This window comes from Homarus americanus, unplaced genomic scaffold (assembly GCF_018991925.1).
Source record: "Homarus americanus isolate GMGI-L3 unplaced genomic scaffold, GMGI_Hamer_2.0 scaffold19952, whole genome shotgun sequence".
Lineage (NCBI taxonomy): Eukaryota > Metazoa > Arthropoda > Malacostraca > Decapoda > Nephropidae > Homarus > Homarus americanus.
In genome coordinates this window covers 124,999-146,017 of record NW_024741599.1, presented here as the reverse complement: position 1 = coordinate 146,017, position 21,019 = coordinate 124,999, and the positions used below count along the sequence as shown (strand labels likewise).

General features: G+C 39.8%; 1 protein-coding gene across 1 annotated transcript in view; it reads left to right on the top strand.

The window, feature by feature from the left end:
• The window catches only part of LOC121875995 (protocadherin Fat 1-like), a gene marked incomplete at its 5' end in the record, with an annotated part of 192,474 nt that overhangs the window by 75,126 nt on the left and 96,329 nt on the right, over positions 1-21,019 (top strand). Inside the window, 2 exons of the mRNA XM_042380838.1 lie at positions 7,616-7,869; positions 8,028-8,172. Coding sequence (XP_042236772.1) covers positions 7,616-7,869; positions 8,028-8,172 — 399 coding nt within the window. The remainder of the gene's footprint in view (positions 1-7,615; positions 7,870-8,027; positions 8,173-21,019) is intronic.

The following is a 21,019-nucleotide window of genomic DNA, read 5'->3' as shown; positions in this document are numbered from 1 at the left end:
ACGTCCCATCCGGTGACTTAATGTACACAGTAGGTGAAGACGAGAGAAACATAGGTAAAGCGTCCTGTGTGGACTGAAAGCTTGACTGACACACATCGATTACATACCCTCGGTCCTCCTGGTCGATGTGTAGGAGAGTTGCTGCGCGGTAATCAAGACAGACGTGACCAACAAAACACGCTGTTGAACATTTCTCTACGACTGTACATCACCTCCTGTACATAATGCGCATAAGTTATTCCTGTCTGAAAAAAAATATATAAATTAAACTAAACAGGGATACTTGACGATTAGCGATAAACACACAAACACACACACACACACACACATATATATATATATATTTATATTATATATATATATATATATATATATATATATATATATATATATATATATATATATATATATATATATATATATATTTCATGTAAATCCACAATGAAAACGTGGATAAGATAAATCTTGATAAAATCACACGGGAAAATGGAAGTTGCCTCTGATGATGTCTTGAATAAAGACAAGCTAAAAAAGGTACTCCGTTGTTTCCATTTTCCCGTGTGATTTTATCAAGATATATCTATATATATATACCTAGATCACACTTGCACCTACAGTGATTTACTTGCATATATATATATATATATATATATATATATATATATATATATATATATATATATATATATATATATATATTTGTGGGGATTAGTAGATGACATCATTATGACCTGACCTCATGTTTTAAGGTCACCCTGTATATTTAAGCCTCTCTCTGTCCATGTAATCCAGTTGCCTCTGAGGATGTCTTGAATAAAGACGAAAGCTAAGGTGCTCCGTTGCTTCCCTTTTCCCCTGTGATTTTATCAATATATATATATATATATATATATATATATATATATATATATATATATATATATATATATACATATATATATATATATATATATTTATATATATATATATATACATATATATATATATATATATATATATATATATATATACATAATATATATATGTATATATATATATATATATATATATATATATATATATATATATATATATATATATATATATATATATATATATATATATACAAGTAAATCACTGTAGGTGCGCGTGATCTAGGTATATGCTGATAACCACTGACAAATAAATTTATGTAACATATTATCAGTTTTGAACTGACCATCACTAAGGTTTATTGATTTTAATTCCTTAATCAAACTAGCTTCAACCAGAAGTCTTTCTGTGACACAAGATGATTTAAATACTTCTAAGCTTTTTTCCCAAGCAATGGGGTGATTATTATTCCTAACATGAACGAACAAGGCACTGCTTTCAGTTGCTGTTCTGATATTATACTTACAGTATGTTGTTTGATTCAGAGCTGCAGTGTTTTTCCTGTTTGACCTACATAATTACAATTACATTTGCTACATGGAATACAATAAACACTTCCATTTACATTCAAACTTGGGCTATTTCTTATTAACATATTGGTAATGGTTGAGTCATACTTGAAAACAACATTAATATTTAGAAGTTTGAGGGACCGAACTTACGGGACAAATTCATTACGATAGGGCAGAGTCAAAATATTCTTAAGTATAGGAACTTGTCTGGTTTGAGAGGAATGAAAGGATATTTCAGCCCTTTTAAAACAACGTATGTTGTGTTCTCACCAGCTGTCTGCAGTATGTTGTGTACTCACCAGCTGTCTGCAGCATGTTTTGTACTCACCAGCTGTCCGCAGTATGTTGTGTACTCACCAGCTGTCTGCAGTATGTTTTGTACTCACCAGCTGTCCGCAGTATGTTGTGTACTCACCAGCTGTCTGCAGCATGTTTTGTACTCACCAGCTGTCCGCAGTATGTTGTGTACTCACCAGCTGTCTGCAGCATGTTTTGTACTCACCAGCTGTCCGCAGTATGTTGTGTACTCACCAGCTGTCTGCAGCATGTTTTGTACTCACCAGCTGTCTGCAGTATGTTGTATGCTCACCAGCTGTCTGCAGTATGCTTTGTACTCATCAGCTGTCCGCAGTATGTTGTGTACTCACCAGCTGTCTGCAGCATGTTTTGTACTCACCAGCTGTCTGCAGTATGTTGTATACTCACCAGCTGTCTGCAGTATGTTGTGTACTCACCAGCTGTCTGCAATATGTTGTGTACTCACCAGCTGTCTGCAGTATGTTGTGCTCACCAGCTGTCTGGGTATGTTGTGTACTCACCAGCTGTCTGCAGTATGTTGTATACTCACCAGCTGTCTGCAGTATTTGTGTACTCACCAGCTCTGCAGTATGTTGTATACTCACCAGCTCTCTGCAGTATATTTGTATACTCACCAGCTGTCTGCAGTATGTTGAATACTCACCAGCTGTCTGCAGTATGTTGTATACTCACCAGCTGTCTGCAGTGTGTTGTGTACTCACCAGCTGTCTGCAGTGTGTTGTGTACTCACCAGCTGTCTGCAGTATGTTGTATACTCACCAGCTGTCTGCAGTATGTTGTATACTCACCAGCTGTCTGCAGTATGTTGTATACTCACAGTGTGTTGTGTACTCACCAGCTGTCTGCAGTATGTTGTATACTCACCAGCTGTCTGCAGTATGTTGTATACTCACCAGCTGTCTGCAGTATGTTGTGTACTCACCAGCTGTCTGCAGTATGTTGTGTACTCACCAGCTCTCTGCAGTATGTTGTGTACTCACCAGCTGTCTGCAGTATGTTGTGTACTCACCAGCTGTCTGCAGTATGTTGTATACTCACCAGCTGTCTGCAGTATGTTGTGTACTCACCAGCTGTCTGCAGTATGTTGTGTACTCACCAGCTGTCTGCAGTGTGTTGTGTACTCACCAGCTGTCTGCATTATGTTGAGGTAAATCAGGTTGAATAAAGAATATAATGATTTAGAGGAATGAGGGCGAGGTTGTGGAGGAACAGTTGTGGAGGAACAGTTGTGGAGGAACAGTTGTGGAGGTACAGTTGTGGAGGTACAGTTGTAGAGGTACAGTTGTGGAGGAACAGTTGTGGAACAGTTGTGGAGGTACAGGGAGGTTATAGCCTGGGGAGGAACAGTTGTGGAGTTGTGGAGGTGGAGAACAGTTGTAGCAGGTAGGTACAGTTGTGGAGGTACAGTTGTGGAGGAACAGTTGTGGAGGAATTGTGGAGGTACAGTTGTGGAGAACAGTTGTGGAGGAACAGTCGTGGAGGTACAGTTGTCGAGGAACACAGGAGGAACAGTTGTGGAGGAGACAGTTGTGGGAGAACAGTTGTGGAGGTAAACAGTGTGGAGGTACAGGTGAGGTACAGGAGGTTTGTGGAGGTACAGTTGTGGAGGTACAGTTGGAGGCAGGAGAGGTACAGTTGTGGGAGGTACAGTTGTGGAGGACAGTTGTAGAGGTACAGCTGTGGAGGAGGAACAGTGAGGAGGTGAGTACAGTTGTGCAGTTGAGGTACAGTTGTGGGAGGTACAGTTGTGGAGGGACGTTGTGGAGGGAGGTACAGTTAGGAGGTACAGTTGTAGAGGAACAGTTAGGAGGAACAGTTGTGGAGAAACAGTTGTAGAGGTACAGTTGTGGAGGAACAGTTGTGGAGACAGTTGGGAGGAACAGTTTGGCGGTACAGTTGTGGAGGAACAGTTGTGGAGGACAGTTGTGGCGGTACAGTTGTGGAGGAACAGTTGTGGGAGAAACAGTTGTAGAGGTACAGTTGTGGAGGAACAGTTGTAGAGGTACAGTTGTGGCAGTACAGTTGTGGAGGAACAGTTTTGGTGGCACAGTTGTGGAGGAACAGCACAGTTGTGGAGGTACAGTTGTGGAGGAACAGTTGTGGAGGAAACAGTAGGTACAGTTGGAGGCAGTGGTTGGGAGGTACAGTTGTGAGGGGAGAACAGTTTTGCAGGCAGGAACAGTTGTGGGAGAAACAGTTGTGGAGGTACAGTTGTAGAGAGGTACAGTTGTAGAGGTACAGTTGTGGGGAACAGTTGTGGGAGGTACAGTTGTGGGGAGGAGGTACAGTTGTAGAGGTACAGTTGGGAGGTACAGTTGTAGAGGTACAGGTAGAGGCAATACAGTTGTAGAGGTACAGTTGTAGAGGTACAAGTTGTAGAGGTACAGTTGTAGAGGTACAGTTGTGGGGGGGAACATTTGGGAGGTACAGTTGTAGAGGTACAGTTGTGGAGGAACAGTTGTGAAGGAACAGTTGTGGGAGGCACAGTTGTGGCACAGTTGTGGAGAAAGTTGGGGAGAAACAGTTGTAGAGGCACAGTTGTGGAGGAACAGTTGTAGAGGGTACAGTTGTGGCAGTACAGTTGGGAGAAACAGTTGTAGAGGTACAGTTGTGAGGTACAGTTGTGGAGGTACAGTTGTGGAGGTACAGTTGTGGAGGGGTAAGCAGTTGTGGAGGTACAGCAGAGGTACAGTTGTGGGAGGTACAGTTGTGGAGTACAGTTGTGGACAGTTAGGTTGGACAGGGAGGGTACAGGTGTTGAGGTGAGTTGTAGAGGTAAGTTGTGGAGGTACAGTAAACCTCTTGTTACTGTATCATGTTCAGCTCAGTACAATACAATAACACATTAGCTCATCTCTCTCCTCTAGTGGTCTTTCTTTCTCTCTCTTTCTCTGTTGGTTCTGTGCCCCCCCTCTCTCCATTACTCCCACATTAAACATTTTAATGCATGCAGTTGAGAGCTCTGTTGTGTCTTATTGTAATGGCGAATCAAAAAAGATTGATGGATCCTTGATGACTATAGTGATGGATGACGGGTGACGGATGATGGATGAGGAATACTGGGTGACTGGTAGCGGATAGATGACTTAATGGGTGATGGGTATTGGATGACTAATAAGAATTCACATATGACAGATAATGGATAAGATGGGTGATGACTACCTTACGGATGAGTGACAAGTTATAGTTGATGGATGAGTGGATGAGTTACAGATAATGTGAGTTGATGGGCAATGGGTGATAAGAGATTGATATTGGATAGGTGATGGATGATGAGTGCTGGATAATGGGGTGACGGGTAATGGGTGACGGGTAATGGGTGACAGTTAATGGGTGACGGGTAATGGGTGATAGTTAATGGATGATGGGTAATGGGTGACAGTTAGTGGGTGACGGGTAATGGGTGACAGTTAATGGGTGACATGTAATGGGTGGTATTTAATGGGTGACGGGTAATTGGTGACAGTTAATGAGTGACGGGTAATAGGTAACAGAAAATGGGTAGACAGGTAAGTAGTAATGGGTGACGGGTAATGGGTGACAGTTAATGGGTGACGGGTAATGCGTAATGGGTAATAATATTTCCCCATGTAGTATTCTCAATTCAATATAACTATTCATCAAACCATTTTTTTATTGCAGGATTTACACACAACTTTTCCCTAGCCTCATCCATTATTCAATTCTTCATTACAATTTCATTTTCCTTTCATTCGGCTTTTCTATGCTATATGGTTGACCAATATCCATTTGATCAAACTCTTGCTCTGTATTTACCTTATGATCTTGTCCCATTGTAAGCCTTGTAAGATTCACCCACCAGCCTTTACGAAATTCTGACCACTCGTTGTATAAAGTAGTACACCTATGCGTACTGACAATACCCCCTAGCAACTATACACATCCAGTTCCTACCCCACCGCTCTATCCAGTTACTGAACATTACACTACCTCGTTTCACCCCCCATCTCAAACCTTTCACTTATTACTTTTAACTTTATTTAATTTATTGTTTTTAATGATCTAAGTAGCTTTCCTCCCACTCCATAAATCATCACTACCTCCCACAAGTGCTTCGTGGTGCTTCGTATCACATGGCTTCTCCAGATTCCTAGACACTACTCACAGATTCTTATATTTGGTTAAGTGTTCTGTTTTGACGAGTTTTACTTTAAGTTATTTGACCTACACACTCCCTACCTTCTTTAATTTCTTCATTTTTCTTCACTTAATCATTCAAGCTGTTATTAGTCTCTCTTACCAAGATACCCGGATGTACTGAGTAGACTGGCGCCTCTGTTTACCATATGTCATATTCATAGTAAGATGCCTATTAAATTTACTCCATGTTTCAAGTTCTACGAGAGCTTCTTTTTCTTCGTCTTCTTCTTCTGCCTCTCCTTTCATTAGTGTCACACCGTTGCTTCACCCTCCTCCCTGACCTCTATCCTCCACCGCCACCCTGTTACTTTAAATCTTGCCGATACTCTTCTAAATCTGTGTTACACCGTGCTCTTTACTTTTATAACTATCAAATAAATTTCTTTCATGTGCAAACTTCACTGCCTTATTTATACACTAATTTCTATACTCTCACAGTATTTTTTACATAATATCCTTGTGTAGTCTTTTGCCCATTAGCCTTTCTCTTCCCATTACCTAACTCTTTTATACTGTAGCTTCGTCTCGTTTTCAGGATAAGTTTAGCAAACATCAGGTAGCGGTCGGAGTGTCATCATTCATCTTACTTTTGTGCATCCTGCTTCTTTGATCTTTAACTAAATAAAGAAAAAAGTTCTTTTTCTCGATAATATCATTATAAACTTGAAAAATAATATGAAAATGTAAGTTTACAGGACAGGAGGATCAATACCATGGTGTAATTTTTCACCTGAGACGAAATATTGTGAGGCAAAGTCTGTCTCTCCTATACTGTGACCGTGTGTCGAGTGTCACTAGGGATATATATATATATATATATATATATATATATATATATATATATATATATATATATATATATATATATATATATATATATATATATATATATAAGGTTTCGATGGTCTAGAGAACAGGTCTGACTGCTACTAGCATTACAAGGCTATTTTCTTTTTTTGTAGAATTTATTTTTATTTTAAGAATTTATTGTATATCTAACCTAACCTAACTTAACCTAACCTAAATCGAATTCTGAACAACTAACGTTAGTTTGTTGTGTCAAACAAGTAAAATAAATATCAAACAAAAATACAATAACACATTGAAATGGTGAAAATAAAACAAATTAATTTATGTGCAGATGGTTGTTAAATAATGAACACACAGTATGAGGGTAGTGAGGGTGATGGGGGGGGGGGGTGCCAGGTAACAGGAGGAGGTTTTTAAATACTACGAAACGGAAAATGAATGAATAAGGGAGGAATACGGAACTTATGATAAACATTGGAAGGGGAGAAGTAAGGAGAACAACATGACTGGGAACAAAGTCATGAGACACGTTAATAGTACAAATCAATTTATCATGGAAGTTGATGAAATGATATAAATTATTTAAGTTCTCCAATAATGAAGACAAGGTTTTTAATCTTTTGAAATTCACTTCTCAGTTAAAGTAGATTTTTTAATATTTTCTTCTTTCTTCATTCGAATTTCTTTTACTTTTAGTTTAAATTATTATTTTTGTCAATCTTTTCTTCAATTTCAGTATCACTTTTCCATAATTATGTTTTTAATTGAACACATAGATGAAACTATTTACGAGTAAACCACATTGAGGGTTTTTGATATATTATTACTGAAACCAAGTAAATCTAACTTACTCCTGTATATAAGGTAGACTGTGTGTGTGAGAGTATCGTGTATTACTACAGCTGGTTGTGGAGGTGATGGACGCCAACGACCACCGGCCAGTGTTCAGTGCCAGGGTGTACGAGGCCAGCGTCAGCGAGGCCGTCGCTCCTGGCACTACCGTCCTTGCCCTCCAGTGTCGTGACATGGACCAGTCTCCTTCCACCGCCTCCGCCGTCTACTTCTCCCTCCACCACGCCCAGTCCCTCGCCTCCCACGGCCTCTTCACTATCGACTCCACCGTCGGGGACCTCATCGTTGCCGAGCCCCTCGACAGGTTGGTAGTGTTGCCCTGTTTTCTCACACTTCTTCACATATATATATTCCTGTTTTAAATTAATATATCATGTAAGATCTCTATCACTCTGTATCAAGAGAGACAGGGACACTCTGCTAGTTACAATGATTAATTCATGTGTGTGTGTGTATGTGCAGGGAGGTGACAGGGGTGCACGAACTGACGGTGAGCTGTCGGGACAGAGGGAGGAGAGAGAACGCCGACTTCGCCCGAGTGTTGGTGACTGTCACTGACCACAATGACCACGACCCTGCCTTCCTGGAGACCATGATCGTTGCCAAGGTAGGATTAACCCTCGTGTGATGCTCAGGTTTGTGTTGACTTAACCTGAACCTTATCACGTTGTTGAGTTACTGTACACCACCAAGAGAAGCCCACCAGCGGATATGATGAATGTTTTAAAACTCTCACAGAAAATATAGAACAAGGAAGCCATAGATGGTAGATATTTTCCACTTGTCATTTATGGTTACTTTCTCCTACCATCTGTGTGGCCGCTGTGGTGTAATCCTTTATCATTACAGCTTAACTCAAAAGAAGCAGGAAGAACGTTTTCATTTTAATGTATTGTACTTAAGAAAGGTATCCTTGTCATTACAGGAAAAGTTATTAAAACTGAAATTGTCGAAAAAATTAAAATAAATTAAACCCTTTCTCGACTCCGACTCTGTGGTCACTTATGTCAAGTAAGTTTAATTGTCTAAAAACAATTCAATCACAATGTTGAACGTCAAATTAAACTAATACCTGATATATCATTAGACGCGACTTTTGTTAGTAGTACCGTAAGGGATTCGATCCCGGACCACGAAGGTTGGCATTCTGGTAGCTATCCATTGGACCACGATGGACTAAAAAAGTAACTATTCTTAGCTACTTACCTGAAGTTCAATGTCCCACGCCCTGTATAACAATGTTTGCAATATATCAGAACCTATAATATACATGAACAAGGTTGGCTACTGCAGAAGAGCTAAGCCGTTTTTAATTTCAGGTGCCACCATCATTTGAACCAAATCGCAGGTCTACCACTGGAGGCTTGGTGAACCTCACATCTTAGCACCCCACACAGAACAGCTTAGACTCTAAGCCGTGTTTCTTGCATGAACATCAGTATGAACTGCTTTATTTTCCTTTTACATGTGAACTTATTGACCTCTAGAATGGTAGATGCTGCTGGTATCAGTGTGAGGTGATCATTGTAGTCCCTGCATCAACTTTCTTAATATTACAGCTCTTGATTATTTATTTCCGTCTCTCATATTGGAAGACACGTACAGCATGATAGGCCTCGACTCAACTTTGTTTGGGCTCAAGCTGGAATACATTGCTTCTTGTATTGCTGTCCACATAGTTGATCAATAGGAGTACAGTACAGTACACAATGTGTCGTCTCCTATGGTTGTTGCAAACTTAGATGAATGGATAATCAGCACATCTGAGTCGCCTTGTGTGTGAACATCTGCCCCAACTGCATGTCGCTCGGGTGATTAATGACCTACTGTTTGTTGACCTTGCTACTCATCTTTCTTGGGTCTAATAACCACATAATTTATTAAAATGATGGTTGATCCAGTTCGAATTTCTGCTTACATGTGGCAGGTGACATCTTTGATTGATGGATCATCCTCACACCCTTCAGACACAGCAATGACCTTCCAAAATTGATGGAGGATACATTATGTGTATAGCGGTCCGCTTGATGATGATCATTGTGGGAGTTCATCTCTATCAAAGACATAAATCACACCTCCCGGGAGCTTTGTTTGGTCATCTCACAAAGTTTTCACAATGCATCTGCCAAGCCGAGTTGTCTGACTACCCAAAGACAGCTGAAGGTTGAAATAGCGCTGCTGGGACACTGTTGGGTTACAAAGTGGACACAAATCGTGTCTTTCTGCTATCATCACCAGCCTCCGCATCAGGAGCTGAGTCTCACCCAGTGATCATCATGACTCTGTTGAAAGTTATTATCACTGCCAGCTGTGAACATCTTAGCCAACCGTTGACAGCAAGATTCAAGTCTAACTTTCTTGGGTTTTGTCAATATTTATTGTCTCACTTCCAGCTTCGCCATTCATGAAGTTTTGTTTAGTTGAGTCGGCGTCTAATGAGTTTCTTTCATGTATATAACTGAAGAGTTTTGTTACACCATTCACATCTCTTCCCCGTCTTAATTTGGTTATTATATTGTTCACTTGCTCTACGTTATTTAGTGGGTAAACATTTAGTATGGCGCACAGGACGCTGTCTTCAAGTTCAAACAAATGAACAACGTTTTTTTGCAATTTGTTTTAAGCTGACCCTCCAGAGTGTAGAGACGTATTGAACACGTGAGACACTGCCCTCTTGAGGTGCGGCCTCATACCATCTACTTGAGATACATTTGTTGTAAGGATGAGAGCGTTGGCAGTGTAACAGTTAGGTTACGAGATAAGAACATACCTGTAAGAATATAAGAATGGAGGAAACTGCAGTGGGTCTATTGGCCCATACTGGACAATCTCGTTTACACCCAACCCCTATCGCTCATATATCCGTCCAACCTATATGTGAAGCTACCTAGCGTGTTCGAGTTAATTATGAAGTTCGGTAACTTGTTCCATTCATCCACTTCTCTATTTCGAAACCAGTCTTTACCTATCTCGCGCCTAAATCTAAATTTGTCTAATTTAAAATCACTGTTACGAGTTCGCTCTAGGTTGGATAGTTTGAGTACCTTTGTTGAACCCTGACTTCCATTTATACACCTCAATCATATGTATAATTATCATGAACCACACAGAATCGTTTAATGTCAAGAACCGTATCTGAAACTGTGTCAAGGCCCAAAGAGGATCTCGTGGTATATCAGTGCATTTAAGACCTCGGGTGTCTCATATTACACAGATCTTGTGTTTCAGACCACAAAGGATCTTGTGTGTTTCAGGCTACCTAATATAGTTCAGTGCAGAATGTTTGTGTTAGGTCTCAGTACGTCATTATTCTGGCTATAGCTACAGTGTGTTGAGGAAAATTCACAGGTTGAAGATGAACTCGAAGCTCTGATAAGGGTACTAAGCTACTGTAGTTGGTGCTGTGTGAGGATGGTGTACAGTACATCCAAGTCTGCCGTGTCTTGAGTCATGTTTGCAAGTGTCTTACCTAATTATTAGGAATGACATTTTATTTATAACTAACACTGTTATTTCTAACAAACGATGTCATAACTAACTCAGTGTCATCACTAGCACTGTCATCACTAGCACTGTCATCAGTAGCACTGTCATCACTAACACTGTCATCAGTAGCACTGTCATCACTAACACTGTCATCACTAACACTGCTATTGCGGCTATATATATGTGTACGCTGTAAGTAACCTTGACTGTGTATAACAGCGTGTGTGGCACAGTGCCCTGCGTGATACTTTATCATCTATAGCATGACAGAGCCTCGGGTTCCGGGATATATCAAACCTTAACATTAAATAGTAACTCGCGTCAACTGAAACTCGTTGATTTTGGACTCACTCAACATTTTACCAACAACAGTAACAGAGTCAAAGACCATACACTGACATACATGAATCATATAACAGTGTAAACGAATTTGTCTCTGTTCAGTATAAAGGTTTAGGTGTTATAAACATATTTAATGTGAACATATTTAAGGAGCACTTCATTTCGCTGTTGTTTTTGTGACCCACTATTATGGTCAATATTATGTGGAGTGACAGTTGTGCTGTGGCTGTATTACAACAGTCTGGATACTAAAAAGCTGAGTTAACCCATCACACGCACCTCCACCTGACCCCCTCTTCTCCCCCAGCAGCCTCCTCCACCAACCCTCTCCTCCTCCCCCAACAGCCTCCTCCACCAACCCTCTCCTCCTCCCCACAGCCTCCTCCACAGCCTCTCCTCCAGCCCTCTCTCTCCTCCCCAGCAGCCTCCTCCCCAGCCCTCTCCTCCTCCCCAGCAGCCTCCTCCTTAGCCCTCTCCTCCTCCCCCAACAGCCTCCTCCACCTGACCCCCTCTTCTCCCCCAGCAGCCTCCTCCACCAACCCTCTCCTCCTCCCCCAACAGCCTCCTCCACCAACCCTCTCCTCCTCCCCCACAGCCTCCTTTACCAGTCACAATTCCTTCACCCTCAGCTTCCTTCCCTCACAGTCCTTGGATACATTCAACTGGAGGAGACATGAAGCATCTGGCATTGATATAGAGATATTAGTCACTATAATGGAGTGATTCTTAACTATATCGCCACTGACCCCTTCACTAACGCCAGCCAATTTATTTTTACGGCACAGAGCCCCCCCTACAAAAGGGGTTAACCTCCATATCTTGTTAAAAAAATAAATGCACAATGTCGATTAGTTTTGATGTGTGTTTTGTGATGACGAGCCAAAATAATTATGATGAAGCGAGGAGTTTACGTCTTATGTTTGGCAATATTTATATTTTTCGTTTGTCTCGAAGTAATCTATAATATTTTTCACGCCACCGGTGTCACGTGAACAGGTGTGATGGTGATGTCTGTATCTAATCATATAACTACAGTATGAAGTAAAATTTACATTTCGCAGCATAACCCGTGAAAGGTAATAGTTACAGTGTTCATAATTGATATATATCTACATATATATATAATCAACACCTCAACCTGCCAGGATTCGAACCCACGGCCCCATGACTGTGACCGGGGAACGCTAACCGCTGGACCACCAGGATACTAAGGGCAATCCTAGACTTTGTTATATTTCACACAAAGCCTGTTCAACGAGCTTATGGCGCCGTGAACCTCTAATGGGGACTACCCGTATCACGTAGGTGGTCAGACTAACGTTTTACCAAATCCGGCTTCGAAACACGAGGATCCATATATATTTCATTAGCCCAATAAAGCATCGGACTTCTACATACAATCAACACCTCAACCGTGGATTCGAATCCTGGCAGGTTGAGGTGTTGATTATATATATATATATATATATATATATATATATATATATATATATATATATATATATATATATATATATATATATATATATATATATATATATATATATATATATATATATATATATATATATATATATATATATATATATATATATATATATATATATATTCACCACAGCCATCCACAGGACCACTATATTTTTAGGGTAAAAGAGTCAGTCACAACAGCAGGCACCCGGCGTGAGTCAGACCCTCACTCACATAAATGCAAACAAATTCTGCAAATTCATATATGATTCCTGAGAGAAAAATTGCACATTTTATCATATGAAAAAAAAGAAAAGTTCTGACACTGAGTATTGCGCCCGTGTGAGGCTGTACTGTAGAGTGCCACAACATGATGGTGTTTACTTGAATAAGATATAAAACATGACAAAGATATAGAGCGTTACAACATGACTATACACGACTATGATAACCAGCATCAGAATATGACCTAAAAGACAATGAGAACATAATAGATAAAGTGTAGTATTATGACCCTTATATTATTAATTCAGATATAACTGATGTATATTGCAAAACGATATTATTATATAGTATACTCGTGTTGGGTGAATTTATATATGCAAACATGGAAATGAGAAAAACAATTATTTAAAGAAAGAAAAATTTATTCAGTACTTAAGACTACAGCAGTGCATCAAATACTGTATGGGACGAAAACAGACAACAAACTTAACCTGTTTTCATGTGGATAAATATTTCTTATACGAGCAAGAAACTTTCCCAGCTTACTGCATCATCTTATGGGACTCAGGAAGCAGTGATGTGCTACTGAGGAAAAAGCGTTCATTATAGTCAAGGTGGGAACTGGTGCACGATAGATCTGAGTGAGGACAGGATACAATTGTGTTTAATAAGTACACTGGCGTTGGGGCTGAATAATTGTTATCTATCATATAATACTTAAATGTTTTTATTTCTTTGCAAAACATAATTTTTTTCGGTTAGTAATATATTTTTGGGAACCAGGAATGCAATTAATTTTTCCCATATGAGATATAGATCGATTTTGCATGACTTTGATAAACACAAGAACATAACTCCCGGTAAACCATAGGCTGCTGTATATATTATGTTTTTATTAAGAGGAATTTCAAATATTTATTTTGTCATTGAAGTAACTGGATCGTAGTGCTGTCATAAGTCCCTTTAATATAAATGTGTGTGATGTACAGTATGAAACATCATGTTAGTTTTATTCTTCAACACAACACAGTCTGTACCAAGATCTGAAATTTAGATATTATGTAATTATCTTCAGTTGAGTGTTGATAACTGGCAAAGTTGGAAGTGATGTGACCTTTGCCTATCAGGACCTTCGTGACGCTCGTAACTAGGACCTGGTAGTTTTTTGTTTATTCCAGGTTTGTGTTTAAACGTTTATCTTCAGTCATAACTGTATATGTCATATTCAAATGGAAAATCACCTATGTAGTGTCAGTCCTGTTAATCGGTATAAGTTTTCCCTCATGTTTTGGGTTGAGACATTTGAAGTGGACGTAGCATGGTGTCGTGTGTGTGTTTTCTTCAGTATTACAGTGAAGACAATTATACATTTTAAAATGGGTTATTTGTCCCTCAAATTTTAAGGTCAACGGCCACTGATTCTCCAGACTCAGAATGAGTCTAGTCTCAAAGCGACAGTCACGACTTTTATAGAATTAACTGAATCGTATTAAAAATATATGTACAGTCGCCTGCACTTTTACCTGGAACTACAAAACAACAACATACCTCATACACACACAATTATGTTTGCGATGCAAAGGCGTAGGAATCAGAATTGCAAAATACAGAAATGACACTTTCAATCTAAATTTAAATTTTTCCGCGAAAAGTAAGATTATACAAAAAAGAGATTTACTTAAACTACTGTGCGTATTACTTTAGATACTTTTCTAACGCAAACTGTTTCACATGTCTTTAAAACAAACTATTTCTACATTTAATTGTAAGAGGTATTTTACTCGCTCTTAAGTGTACAGATGTTGATAAAACGTGAGAGTTATATTCTTACGACATTATAGAGTTTACTTTGTGCTCAGTAAAGATAATTATAAGATTTTGTGATCATTTGTGAGGCTTTAGAGACTCAGAATAGCTTCTTGAATCTTAGCGATGCTTAATGAGATTTTCCCTGAACTATACTAATGGTTATGGAAGATAGATTACAGTAATTTTATTCTATATGCGCTTCCATCACATTATTATGTTGATGCATTATAATGATACAGATTACAACAATTGACTTGATGTATTATAATAAAGACAGAAAACAGCTATAATTATGTTGACGTGTAACAATGTAGACAAAACTCAACAGCGCATTATAATCTAGACGGAATATTACAGTTATCAAGTTGTTGGGTCGCAGCCTAAGTGAAGGTTACTGGCCCATTTATTACTTCCGCCCACTTTGTTGTTGTCTAACAACCAAATTACGATTTTCGGCAGGTGCAGTTAGTGGGTTGTGCCGCCGCATAGCAAATTACTCACCAGATTATTCTTCGTCGTTTTTCGAACATATTGAGGAAACCAATGTGGGTACAAGTTTCTTCTTGTTTTGGAAAGAAAGAAAAACAAAACATGTTAAATGTTGTGCCAAAACGTCAGCAAAACCAAAATTTAATAATTGAACTATTTTTATACGAAGGTTAGTATGACCAAAACTTATTAAGGTAAATACAAGTTGAATCAACATGTTTCTTGGTTTTTGGAGCCACATAGATTATAACACTATTTTACTATGTGTTTGTGGCAATGTGGTAATCCATGCATCTAGAACCGCAGTTAGATAGTTTGTTCGTGTGAGTAAAGTAGTTGGAGCAGCACAGTGTGTGAGCAAGACAAATTCCATAGTAAAAAGTAGACAGGTCCAACTGGTTTTCTTATAGAAACTATTAACACAACTTATTTAACTCATTTCAGGACTTAACACTTGCAAATCTTCATCTACTGCTGTTAACTCTTATGTACAGTTGCTTTTGTTGTCAGAAGTCTAATTGTATTTGAAAAAGAGATTGAACCCTGCAAAAAATATGAGTAAAGAATTTTAACATAACACTTTTTTGATGGAACGCTATGGTCAAGTGGATACAGCGCTCACCTCCTGTCTGGGGGGTCAGCGGTACGGTCCCGGGCGCTCCCAGTTTACGGGCAGTCATACCTTTGGGACCCACGTTCACTTTTCTGATGTATTGTAGTTTGAAATAATGTTTTGCTTTATTATATTAAGAGTCTTCTATCTGTGCGCTGGAGACTTTAATAACTCACTCTAGAAGGTAATGATTTAATGTTGTAGAGTGTGAGGTGGTCATGTGAGGCAGTGTAAGGTCGTTGTGTGTCGTGTACAACAAGAGAGTGTGAGGTGGTCATGTGAGGCAGTGCAAGGTCGTTGTGTGTCGTGTACAACAAGAGAGTGTAAGGTGGTCGTGTGAGGCAGTGTAAGGTCGTTGTGTGTCGTGTACAACAAGAGAGTGTGAGGTGGTCGTGTGTAGGCAGTGTAAGGTCGTTGTGTCGTGTACAACAAGAGAGTGTGAAGGTGGTCGTGTGAGGCAGTGTAAGGTCGTTGTGTGTCGTGTACAACAAGAGAGTGTGAGGTGGTCATGTGAGGCAGTGTAAGGTCGTTGTGTGTCGTGTACAACAAGAGAGTGTGAGGTGGTCGTGTGAGGCAGTGTAAGGTCGTTGTGTGTCGTGTACAACAAGAGAGTGTAAGGTGGTCGTGTGAGGCAGTGTAAGGTCGTTATGTGTCGTGTACAACAAGAGAGTGTGAGGTGGTTGTGTGAGGCAGTGTAAGGTCGTTAACCCCGGTGGTCTATATTTATTAATCGCAAGTCATCATGGACTCGTTAATTTTCTTAATATTGTCTTGATAATACTGATCTTAATATAATATGTAGTTGATAATGATCTTATTATCAAATACAGTAGTAGTGCTAATATTTCTTAATAATGGTGACCTTAATATTACCTTCTATTAATAATGGATATTTTAGTGACCTCCAGTCTTACTTTTCTTGTGACCCAAAACAGTTTCGTATTTCCCTATTTATCTGCAGTGTTTAATGTAAGATCTTGTCGTTTATCATTCACTAGAAACACTTGATATTTTGGAGGTGATGGAGGTGTTAATTACATCCCTAAGCATAGCAGGCCGGGGAGGGGGTGGAGGTGATGGGGTCCTTTGTGTCAGGTCCATTTTACCTCACTTTGTCTGCTCCATCGCTTCGTGTCAGTAAGAGAAAAATTAAAAAGGAAGGAAAACTGCTACCAAAAAGTGGAAGTCTACATTTTAACTCTCCACACTCCCCTCGCTTCTGTCACCGTCATTTTTTTATGGTTTGGGTCTTTGATTTTCGCTCAGCCTTACCCAAGAAAAATTCCTGCAGGGGGTAATATGCTGCACAATAATTTTAGTTTATGGAAATGTCGGTCTGAGAGTCTAAGACATCTTTCTTGTCGGGTCCAAACAGCTGGCCCCCAAGAGACTACTTACCTCGTACGCCCGTGTGTATGACAGACCCCAGTGATCAGGATATTGTGGCACTGAATGTTATAAATTATTGCCAATATTTGTTTGTTTAGTTCTGTACATAGAGAGTAACTTATTCACATCAGCTTGAGTACCGCAGTGTGAGGCAATATGCCTGGTTACACACTTTGTCGTTCACATCAGCTTGAGTATCGCAGTGTGAGGCAATATGCCTGGTTACACACTTTGTCGTTCACATCAGCTTGAGTACCGCAGTGTGAGGCAATATGCCTGGTTACACACTTTGTTGTTCACATCAGCTTGAGTATTGCAGTGTGAGGCGATATGCCTGGCTACACACTTTGTCGTTCACATCACCTTGAGTGCCGCAGTGTGAGGCAATATGCCTGGCTACATACTTTGTTGTTCACATCAGCTTGAGTATCGCAGTGTAAGGCGATATGCCTGGCTACGCACTTTGTCGTTCACATCAGCTTGAGTACCGCAGTGAGGCAATATGCCTGGCTACACACTTTGTCGTTCACAACTGCGTGAGTACCGCAACGTGAGGCAATATGCCTGGCTACACACTTTGTCGTTCACAACTGCGTGAGTACCGCAACGTGAGGCAATATGCCTGGCTACACACTTTGTCGTTTACATCTGTGCGAGCACCGCAGAGAGGCAATATGCCTGGCTACACACTTTGTCGTTTACAAATGTGTGAGGGACATTCAAGCACAATTGACTTACACAAGTACCAAGTGGAAAAAAGTAGATACCCAAAACTAGCCGCTGTATGTGATATTTCTACAAATACAAATTCAAGCAATCCCCCTCCTACACACAGTTTGACAGAGTGTGAGGCTGACAGAGAGAAGGTCAACAGCCTTGTAACCTACCTGGGGAACTACAGTCAGCCAGATGTTATCACTGACACGCCACACTCGACCCACCCGCCTCTCTTCCGGCTTGGAATCCTGATCAAATTTAAATATAATGAGCCACAATGATCACGTTTCTATAGCATTGCAACCTTCAGTAATAATAATAATAACAATAATAATAATAATAATAATAATAATAATAACACACACACACACACACACACACACACACACACACACACACACACACACACACACACTTGACTCTTTCCGTCCAACGTATGATTATATGACACAATATTCATTTTGCTTCACATTCTACCTCTTGTTATGTCACCAACATCAACAAAACAGTGACACACGTAACATCTCACCAACATCAACAAAACAGTGACACACGTAACATCTCACCAACATCAACAAAACAGTGACACACGTAACATCTCACCAACATCAACAAAACAGTGACACACGTAACATCTCACCAACATCAACAAAACAGTGACACACGTAACATCTCACCAACATCAACAAAACAGTCACACACGTAACATCTCACCAACATCAACAAAACAGTGACACACGTAACATCTCACCAACATCAACAAAACAGTCACATACGTAACATCTCACCAACATCAACAAAACAGTCACACACGTAACATCTCACCAACATCAACAAAACAGTCACACACGTAACATCTCACCAACATCAACAAAACAGTCACACACGTAACATCTCACCAACATCAACAAAACATTCACACACGTAACATCTCACCAATATCAACAAAACAGTCACACACGTAACATCTCACCAACATCAACAAAACAGTCACACACGTAACATCTCACCAACATCAACAAAACAGTCACACACACGCCAACATCTCACCAACATCAGCAACAAAACAGTGACACACGTAACATCTCACCAACATCAACAAAACAGTCACACACACGTAACATCTCACCAACATCAACAAAACAGTCACACACACGTAACATCTCACCAACATCAACAAAACAGTCACACACGTAACATCTCACCAACATCAACAAAACAGTGATCTTTACTCAAACTTTTCAACAACTTCTTCCTGAACCTGTGAGTCAGCTTAAACGTTTCCCCTCATCTGGCTCTTGATGATTTTTTTTATATATATAACTTCTCACACATCAGAGGAAGCGACTGTCTGACGGCAACGTTTGTTCTTGTGAGAGAGAGAGAGAGAGAGAGAGAGATATATATATATACCGTACCTAAATTGCTACAGTTGGCTGGGATATTTGTTGATAATCTCCTGTATGTTTTCCCTGTATGTCTTATGTGTTAACTGTATATCTGAGACATTTAGTTTGGTCATATAACAGATCAAAGGAGAAAATTACGTTTCTATTATATCAGAACTATAGTAGTGGGAAATTATGTTATACTATAACAGGTCTACTTCTGTATACAGTTTACACCTCAGTGGTTTACTTATGTGTACAGTTTACACCTCAGTGGTCTATTTATCTATACAGTTTACATCTCGCACGTTTTCATCTGTATACAGTTTACACCTCACAGGTCTACTACTGTATACAGTTTACACCTCACAGGTCTACTGTATACAGTTTACACCTCACAGGTCTACTGTATACAGTTTACACCTCACAGGTCTACTGTATACAGTTTACACCTCACAGGTCTACTGTATACAGTTTACACCTCACAGGTCTACTTCTGTATACAGTTTACACCTCACAGGTCTATTTCTGTCTACAGTTTACACCTCACAGGTCTACTTCTGTATACAGTTTACACCTCACAGGTCTACTTCTGTATACAGATTACACCTCACAGGTCTACTGTATACAGTTTACACCTCACAGGTGTATTTCTGTCTACAATTTACACCTCACAGGTCAACTGTATACAGTTTACACCTCACAGGTCTACTTCTGTATGCAGTTTACACCTCACAGGTCTACTGTATACAGTTTACACCTCACAGGTCTATTTCTGTCTACAGTTTACACCTCACAGGTCTACTTCTGTATGCAGTTTACACCTCACAGGTCTACTGTATACAGTTTACACCTCACAGGTCTACTGTATACAGTTTACACCTCACAGGTCTACTTCTGTATGCAGTTTACACCTCACAGGTCTACTGTATACAGTTTACACCTCACAGGTCTACTTCTGTATGCAGTTTACACCTCACAGGTGTACAGGTACTTCTGTATACAGTTTACACCTCACAGGTTCTACTTCTCAAAAATCACCTAAAGGGCTGTCCATTGCTGATACTATCTCTACAACGACACTGTACATCACTGCCCTCACTGTGTCGTTATCAATAGCAGTGATGGCTTCAGTAATTCTCATATTAAGATCATCTCTACTATCGGGACGTATCTCGTTAACTTCGTCTCCTAATAATCCCCAGGGGAATAAATGTGGTAGGCACGGGTCTGAGGATCGGCGTGGCCATGAAACATTACTAAAGCGAGGAAGAGAAAAAAAATTATGGCACTCTGACATGTTACTCCATCTTGTTGAGACCGTGTGTCTGCAAGTATTATGTTTCTACGCTACAGTTGAGGAATGAGAAAGTTCTTCAATATATTCAAGTAACGTTTAGAGTTTCCTGTGTTGGTCACAATATTTTCTTCATAGAAATACGGACCACTAATGCACCCAGCAGCAATAGCGTGACTTTCAGAAGGTGCAGCCATCTTTGGCGTATATGTTTAGGGTTTTCCTCAGCCCA